A 9,617-nucleotide genomic window follows, 5' to 3' on the forward strand; every position below is an offset into this window, starting at 1 on the left:
GAACCTTCACATGTCACCTAGATCCGGCGATGCCCATATTCTGCAATGGGCAAAGGATGTAGGAGATATCGAGGATCATCGACTTCGAGCTGAGTTCTATCACATCCAGCGCGAACTTGCCCAAATCATCATGAAGGAGGTCGTCGGAAAAACAGGGATGTTCTAAGAAGAAGGACAAATGTCACGGGAAGACGTCCGAACATGGATCCTCTCAGCGTCTCAACATGAAGCCTTTCACTAAGCTCGGGGACTATCTCCCTGACCTCGATGGATGGCACGGCATGTTGTAGTGATTGTCGATATATGACAATGTGTCTGTTTAGTCCATACTTTCTGTATGACAAAACTTTGAGTTATGCGCAGTGAAACTTTATTTGTGATGTAATTAAACCGTCCTCCTCCTCGACTAGCGAAGATCACTCTAGTTAGGGCATTTTGGGTACGATGAACTTTGTTATTCATGCTTATGATATGTTGTTTCTATTTTTGTCAAGTCTGTCTCTTTTTGTTGCTCAACTATATATGTTGCATATCATCGACTCATGTGACGATGCAGGTGCATAGATCATCGATGGCGAAGAAGTGCTACGCCAGAAGTATATATACGACGAGTGGCCGGAGTGTCAGGCCCAGGTGTTACCGGTTTCCGGTTTCCGAGCGACAGGCAGTAGTTAGTTTAGGTTCACGCTAATGCGAGAGAGGGATACGAACTCATGTACTCAAAGTGATAGCTCTTCTCGCGTATACCATTGTTTAGATGGATGACGATGTATTTGCAAGTAATCGAGGACTTGTATCGCTATTTTCGAGATGATGACGAGAGACCACTTTGTGTTGGATGATGAGACTATTTGTATGTATATGCTATGATTACATTTGTGGTCTCGCAGGCATTTGTATGTGTATCATGATGACATTTCTATGTGCTAAAGATTCTTCTATAAAGCCTGTTCAAATACAAAACAAATATGCCGAAAAAACAAAAAACCTGTTAAATTAGCAGTAGCGAGTGTATAAAAGTTAGCGGCAGCGCCGCGATAGCAGTAGCGCGTCGTCGCAAAGCACGCTAGAGATACTAGCAGTAGCGAGCTTCCAATAACCGCGCTGCTGCTACACTTGTGTAGCAGTAGCGCCGGTGACCACGCGCTACTGCTATGTGTTAGCTGTAGTGCCTTATTAGTAGCGCCCCTCCCCGCGCTACTGATACACCTAAAACCCGCGCTGCTGCTAGCCTTTTCCCTAGTAGTGCCCTAGTGGATTGATACCTTGGTTCTCAAAAACTGAGGGAAATACTTACGTTACTGTGCTGCATCACCCTTTCCTCTTCAAGGAAAACCAACTCAAGCTCAAGACGTAGCAATGGGCAGCGCCAACAAAGTTTCATAGTGGTGGACCCTTCCTTTGAAGCACTCTGATGTGAGCAGCTGCTCCTCAGTTGCAGCAGCGCAACATCATGCTTTCCTGCAGCGGAGCGACACCGATGGCTTGCTCTGCAGCAGCTGGATGACTCATGTAATAGTTCAGGCTCATAGTGTGGGGTTGGATTGAGAGAGGGAGGGAGAGAGAAGTTGGGGTCAAAATTAGAGGGAGATGAAAGGGATAGGATGGGCTTACTGCTGAGAAATTTCTGGAAGAGATGACAGCATCGTGTAGAACTATAGATAAGGTTGGAAGGGAGATGGAGAGGGTGGGCCAGAAGGGATGCGTGGTGAGAGCATAGGGTGGTTGATTTCCAACGCATTCATCGACCAGATGATTACAAGCGTTTCCCGACAATATAAAGACCAGTCAACAAGTACTCCCTCTGTTTTAGACTTTAGTGATCTAAATGTTCTTATATTTCTTTACCGAGGGAGTAGTTTTGAAAGTTCAGACCAGTTTTAGAACCTTTCGAGTTTTTTATTTTGGTTTTCATTGTTTCTCTCTATTGTTTTTTTTTGGGTTTATTGGTTTGTTCCGGTTTTCTTCATTTTTTTTGTCCTTTCCCCCCTTTTCATTTTTTCCATTTTTCAAACACATAACGACTTCTTCAAATACACGTTGACCGATTTACATATATAGGTTAGAAATGTATTTCACATAAATTGCAAAATGCACATTGAACAGTTTTTGCAAACACATGAAACACACTTGTGAACATTTCTCAAGAATGTCATAAATATTTTTGTAAAACATGCAAACATTTTGTTAGGTGTTGCAGCATTTTTTAAATGGTACAAACTTTTATTATATGTTAAGAAAAATTATCTAAAACGGTGGGAACAATTTTTAAACTTTATGAAAATTTTGTAAAAATGTGAAAAACATAATTTTAAGCATGCGAACATTAAATTTCATGAACAATGTTTTATTTAACGTTTTGGTTTAAAAAAATGTGACTATTTTTTACCTTTTCATGGGCATTTAAAAAAATTGTAATGGTCATGTTTTTAAAATCTGTGAACATTTAAAAAAGTTATGAACATTTTTTAAATGCTACAAACATTTCCAAAAAATGTGCCAACCAAATTTTATACTACATAAACATGTTTAAAATGTGAGGTGGACGATTTTTATAAAATTTAAGTAAACTAATTTTTGAAATGTGTGTTCTTAGAATATTTCAGAAAATTAGAAAAATGAGAAAAACGAATAGAACAAAGTAACTTTGTTTGAGAGAGAAAATAGAAGAAAGTAACTAGACAAGGGAATGAACCATCCCAACGACTCTCTAGTGGGCCGACCCACTACGGGGCCCCCTTGAGGCGACTAGCTAGCTGAGCTATAGTTATCTCCCCAAAAGAAAAACTGAGCTATAGTCATAGAAGATCATTTAAAAATCTATAATGTGGATGTACTCGACGGAGGCTCGGCTAAAGGTGAAAGTGGGTAGGATGATTTTCTATCAAATCTGGTAGCATGTGATGTGGTAAAAGTTTGGAATCAGACGGCTGATCTGGAGCTGGCGTAGATCGCTCGTGATAACCCCCTATGTCATGGGGCCCGCGTGTAACACAACCGCGTCATCCCCTATTTCTCATATGTAATCCATATTGCATCGCGTTCCTTCACTCGTTCGTCTCTCTCATCTCATCTCAAGATGGCAATAGGTAGAAACCGATCGGTTATTGCCCTGTCATCCTCGTCCCTGTGAGACCCATCTATGTCCGTTGCTCATCCTCGTCTGCGTCCCTGCTACCTGTCAAGTAATTTATTCTTGCGAGGACCCCCGCCCCGTCCCACGAGCTGCAGTAACACAAGTGTGGTGCTCGCTGCTCATGCAACACATTCTATTCTGGAGCTTCTAACACATGTGTTCCACACTATCAGAGAAGGGATGGTCACTGGTCCGGGCACTGGTAGAAGAGATAGATAGTAGCAACGGAGGCAGACTTGTCTAGTGGAGGCAGATAGTTTGTGTGGAGGGTAGGGTGAGAGAGAGAGAGAGAGAGAGAGAGAGAGAGAGAGAGAGAGAGAGAGAGAGAGCTGTGAGAGCCTAGCTTAATAGGAATGATAGACTACTCATACAAATAAGGAATTCCTTCTTTTCTGGAAGCCCATTCGAAAAGAACTCCAAAGTTAAGCGTGCTTGTCTTGGGGTAATTCTAGGATGGGTGACCAACCTGAAAGTAGCTCCCGGGTGCGCATGATTGAGAACAAAGTGTGTAAAAAAGACTAGTGTTGGTCTATGGGGTCAGTCTCGATCCTGCCAGGCATAACAGGGCGTTACAAGAACATTGTAGGAAAGTAGTAACGGGGGTTGGGGCTTCAAGGATTTAGGTTTTTAGGGTTAGTCTTCCTCTCAGTTAGGAAGTTGTTTGCCCCCCAACTGCAGAAGTTTACTCAAGTGGATAAACTTATGGTTTATCAAATCAATATAAACGCTTGAACTACATCCAATGATCAGAAATAACGTGCGTCTATGGGGGATTGAACTCTGGTTGGCAAGGAAACAAGCCGAGGCCACCACTTTGGCCTAATAACCAGCTTACATCCATTGAGACTTTGTCAAATGTCGGAAGCTTAGCTTATTTGACATGTGTTTACATGACCCCAAAAATCAACAAGTGAACATGCGGTCCAACAGGTAAAAACCCGAGTTGATGGCTTCACCGGTTTGATCATTGGACCATTTTTTTAAACTATGACCCACTCACAATTACTTAACTCGCCGTGGTCCCAGCGAAACCAGTGAGGTTGTCACTCTCACTAGCCTTGCTATTTGCAAGTATTAATGTATAGCCTGGATGGGATTCATGATTGCGAGTAAACTAAATAAACTCCATGTTGTGAAAAATAAAGGAATTGATTTGATTGATTGAGGTTGAATGGAATTGATTGATTGACCGGTAATTTCACTAGTGACATCTCTTCAAAATTATATATGTGTGGTGAACAAATTACATTTGTGTATCAATTGCATTGTAGTTTTTATAATCATGATTATACATGACATGATTGCATATAGTCATTATGTCCGTATATCTATAGATCGTAATCCAATTGTAACTATAACTAATACTCCACCACAAAATTGCTATCGAACATGCATCCCAAAGTATTAAGTAAAAAAGCAAGACTGATAGTGCAAGGAGGCTACTCACACATGGTCATGGTGACAACAAAGATGATGAAGAAAACTTCGTCAATAGATTCCCCCTTCCGGCAAAGTACAAGAACAAGCCTCTAGATTGGATATTCATGGAACCGGAGGTGGCACCGACAAAAAACAATCCTTGATAAATATTTCTGGGGTTTTCGGAGAATATAAAGGCGGGGGAACAAAAGGAGGTGGAGGCGACCCTTGTGGTGCCCACGCCCCTTATCGCGGCTAGCCCTGGCCCGCAGGCTAGGGCGCTAGGCACACACGGAGCCCACAGGTGGCCTCCCGGCTGGGCTCTGGCCCCTGGCTCCATCCTGATTAGAAAGTTCCGTAATTTTTCCTCAATTTATTTTTTCTCAAAAGCGATGATTTTCTGAAAAGTTAGAAGATATGAAAAAAACAATTGATGCTAGACTAATAGATAAAAATTGATGCCAAAGTTGTGCAATTATATATGGTATAAATGTAGCATGAACAAGAGAAAATTATTAATACGTCTGCAACATATCAATGACCAAAAGTCCAAAACCCATCCCATAATAATAGGGTAATTATCCGTCGATGGTCGGGTAACAGGTACCCATTGCCATCTCACTCTCATCCATCTCGCTTCGCACCAATCCACTGCCTGACTTATTGGACGAGCTCTCCTACCAGCGACCCCCTCCCTTTGCTCAGCCAAACCGCTACTTCACCCTACCTCACCCTTCTCTTTCTCCTTCTCCGAAGACATCTTCCTTCCTTCTCTCTCTCTCTCTCTCTCTCTCTCTCTCTCTCTCTCTCTCACACACACACACACACACACACACACACACACACACACATTCCAAGCCGACGACGTCCCGCTCTTCATCCTCATTTAAGCTTTGACGGTGCAATGTCAAGGAGGTGGACGGCGATAGATTGGAGTAGTGGAAAATATCCTAAAGTTGTTTTCGCCTTTTCTGTTTTAGTTAGGGTGTCTCGTATCTGGGTACACCCTGTATGTTGTTCTCCTCTATGTTTAATCTAGATATATGTATTAAAAAAGGACATCAATCATGGCGAACTTTCGCCAGCAGGGATGGCAAGCGCGAATACCCCGAATGGTAGTTTGTGTGGCTGGGGGTGGCATTTTACAAAAGTGTCATGACAGTTTGTTTAATTTGGAGGGAGTTTTGGGCAAAAATTGACATCATCAGATCAAGATCAGACAGCTCTGGGGGCGTTCGCTGGGATCCCACCCCAGAGAACGTTCGGCAAATAACATTTTTGGTAAAGATACATTTGTCCCACGGCCGGGAGAGACAGAGAGACGGACTCGGGGCGATTTAGGGCAGAATCAATCGGAGCTGACCCCCCTCCCCAACCGTGACTGGATCGGCTCGTAGCCGACGTGGCCGCGGCGATGGAGGAGACGCGACACCTCGTCGGAGTCGGACCAGCGCGTGCTAAGAAGGCCAGGGACGCGCGGTCTGAGGAATCCGACGACATGGCGACCAAGAGCAAGACCTACTGCAGCGCCGCCGCTGCCGCGTCGGAGGAAGAGTCTCGTCGCCTCCGTGAACCCGAATCAGCGGCTAGGCCTTTCGCGCTGCCTGGTCCGGCTGACGACGAAGCAAAGTCAAGGTGGGCGGCGCCTGGCCGCCGCCGCCGCGCGTGCAACTGGCTGCGGCTGCTGTTCCGTTCGCCTCCTCTCCATCCTCCCCCCGACTTCAGGTAATTACTCGACGACCCCTCCTTCCGATTCGATCGATTCATTGATCCGCGTGGCGTGCTATGTGTTGTATGATAGGCCTAAGATGTCACGTTCGGAGATAAAAGCTCTGAATCACGATACCATGCTGCAATGCCTTCAGCTGTACAACGCCGCCCATCCGGTGATACATTTTTCCTCACTCGATCAAATTTTACTTGCAATTAGCTGCAGTCAATCAAACCTTAAAAAACATTGATCACCAATGCATAGAAAGCTGGCACATGGAAATTATATTATTAGGCCTAACAATGCAAGGTGCTTATGAAGAGGAACCCTTTTTTTCTTAACCACCGGTGCTTATTTGTATAGGCGCCTCTGCAATATGAAAAAGCACTGGTGCTTAAGCAAAAATTGGTTTATTCTTACAAGCACTGCTTAAGCACCTTGCATTGTACTACATCCTAGTGGTTTGTCATGAAAATTACTTCTATATCCTTACATTTTTAACAGATTTCGCGCAGCGATAATTATAATAAATTTGTGTATAGGAGGTTGTAGTAATTAAGTGAAGTCAGTCATTGTTGCTTCTTTGTTCTGTTTTGTTTTACCTTGCTAACTTCGCCAATTTCTTTCTCCATGATTGTTTGGCTGATCAGGGCGATGAGTATGAACCTGCTCCTGGTAAGGTGACCAGACGCGGCAAGCTTGACAATTACGGTTTTTGGACTCATGGCAACTTTGTGGCTCGTCGGAAGCGCTCTGGCTGCTTGTCCTTCGTGCCCGCTCCGCGAACTCTCTTCTTTTTTGAGCTCATTGATAGAGGTGATGACGATGAAGTTCTCACATGCATCCCCCTAGGTTGGTATCTACTTGCTAGCTTGATACACCCTTACCTCTCTGTTGCCATGGCATGCACCTTATGTACTTTAAAGAACCATTGGGTTTTCATCATCTGGAGAGGTCTATTGTTAGTGCCCAGCATTTCACCTTAATAGACACAATGTACCACTCTACAAAGGAAGCCCTCTGGAAACCAATCGTTTGAAATTTCTTTAGGTTGCCTTTGACCTTGTAAATTTCTGAGGTTCATGATCCAATTGTCAAGTAAGAATGAGTGGCCCATGCTTTTACGAGGATGAGTAGTTATGGGTTTTTTTGGTTGCTATTTTCTGGTTTTGACCATAATTTTCTCTGTGTCAATTGTTTTAAAATATTGCATTATGTGCTCATTCTCCTGCCAGAAACATATATTCTGCTTCATTTCAATCTTTATGCACCTATAATGGTTTGAGAAGTTTATCTGTGCAGCTAATTGAAGGGGAGCCTTGGCGCAGTGGTAAAGCTGCTGCCTTGTGACCATGAGGTCATGGGTTCAAGTCCTGGAAACAGCCTCTTACAGAAATGTAGGGAAAGGCTGCGTACTATAGACCCAAAGTGGTCGGACCCTTCCCTGGACCCTGCGCAAGCGGGAGCTACATGCACCAGGTTGCCCTTTTTTTTTAATTGTACTATAAATATTATACGCATGCTTCTGTGTTTCCCCCTCCAATGTATTCTGTGCATTTACCTGGTTTATTTTGCAATAAGACAGTACAGATAATAGCAAAATGAATTCCTCTGTTTCTCCTTTTTGTTCTCCACATTTTTCTTCTGTACTCTGGTCCATCTTCCTTAGATTACCTTTTATAGACCTTCACACTAATTACCTGAACAGTTCAAAGCAACAAATGTTAAAAGATGAATAGACTATATATTACACTCTTCCTTGATTCAAATGATTTTTGTATTTTATACCCTTCCTACTGGAAGTTGAAGTCTCCTTACTTGCCTCAGCCAACCTAGGATTCATAAGACTTTGGTTCCCTCCTCTACCTCGCCAAGTCTTTGTAGTCTGAATTGCATACTTTATGGCTGATCACTTCAGCTCCTATAGCAGTGCTACGTCCTCTCAAGTCTGCAGTCTCATACTTATCTTGCATTGCTTATTTCATTAGTTGAGCAGCTGTTGGACTTGGAATGATCAAACTTTGTTACCGTGTGTCGTCCCTCTTCAACTGTTTCCAGTAATTTAGATGTTCCCTTTCCTGTTTAATGTTTATGCACATTTTCTTAACCATATGTGTACTTAGATTCTTGTGTGGATGAATTGCAGGTAGCAGTTACTTTATCTCTCTTTGCACATAGCATTGGGTGTTATATCATGTGTGGATTAATGGTATTTTCCTTGATGGTATTTTCAGATGAACCAGTTACTGAAGCCTACGTTTTCCTTGGAATCCCTCTTGGGCGGGGCACCCGGCGTAATGGTGAATGTATGTCTCTCTCTAGATGTATATACAGATCAAGTTGCACTGTCCAATCGCTTTCTTTCATTGTCTCTTTGTTGCTTGGCCTGTGTTTGCAGCGGACTGTGTTTGCAAGACATGCTACCGTCGATTTCATGTCCCACATGCTGGTCTGACGAGGAAATGTGGATGTGAAGATAGCAAGGTGGAGAGGGTATGTAAAATGTGCTATCTTGACGCTGATGTGTTGCATCCCTTCCGAGGAGGATTCCGTTTTGGCCATCACCAAGAGAGCTTTGTAAAGCGTTACTGCTCCTACTACTGAGCAGTGAGCCCTGCTTCAGTCACTCTGATAGGAAACAGACTTGTTGTATGATGCTTTAGTTAGATTTTGTCGGTGGCATACCTTTTCGAATGACCTATGTAATTTATAGTGCCTGGTCATCATTGCTAGTGTAAATAAACTTGTAAGTATGGATGGACCATTGTAATAATCCAATATCTGTGCTTCAGTATACAATCGTTTGGATGCTACGGCTGAGATTTGTGGTAGGGCTGCTATCTTCTCAGAGTGGTTGTCGCCTCTGAATTGATTTATTTAAATAATTGTATTAAACAATAGCAATGTACTATGTCCACAGTTTGACCTAAAATGCATGAAAGCTGAATGTTATGACCGGCATATTAGGGGCTTAACCCAGTGGGTTGTGGACCAAGTTATCTTATTGTTATTAGAGGCTTAGCCCAATTATCTTATCATTATTAGGATCGTTTGCTTAGGAGTTAAGTAAACCTCTCTATATAAGGAGAGGAGATGTATCAATTTAATCAAGCAAGAAGGAATTATTATTTGCTCGGCTTCCCTTAGGGAGCCGGGAGACCTAACCCTAGCCGCCTCTTGCGCCGCCGCTGCCTCTCCCTCTCGCGCACGGCGGTGCCTTGCCGCCGGCGACCGCGAGCTTCGCCACGTCCAGCCCCCTCCTTCCCCTACAACCTACGCCTAGACCAGGTAGGGTCCTAGCTCCTACCAATTTGGTATCAGATAGCTTGGGTCCGATCATGTCTGCTCCAC

General features: G+C 43.5%; 1 protein-coding gene across 1 annotated transcript; it reads left to right on the plus strand.

Moving 5' to 3' along the window:
- Positions 1-5,884: 5,884 nt before the first annotated feature.
- On the plus strand, positions 5,885-9,096 carry LOC119368315. Its single transcript, XM_037633605.1, has 5 exons — positions 5,885-6,280; positions 6,357-6,441; positions 6,917-7,118; positions 8,501-8,572; positions 8,665-9,096. Exons 1-5 carry the CDS (start codon positions 5,970-5,972, stop codon positions 8,868-8,870), a joined length of 876 nt encoding a protein of 291 aa, XP_037489502.1. The 5' UTR covers positions 5,885-5,969; the 3' UTR covers positions 8,871-9,096.
- Positions 9,097-9,617: the final 521 nt, after the last annotated feature.

Source organism: Triticum dicoccoides, chromosome 2B (genome assembly GCF_002162155.2).
Source record: "Triticum dicoccoides isolate Atlit2015 ecotype Zavitan chromosome 2B, WEW_v2.0, whole genome shotgun sequence".
Lineage (NCBI taxonomy): Eukaryota > Viridiplantae > Streptophyta > Magnoliopsida > Poales > Poaceae > Triticum > Triticum dicoccoides.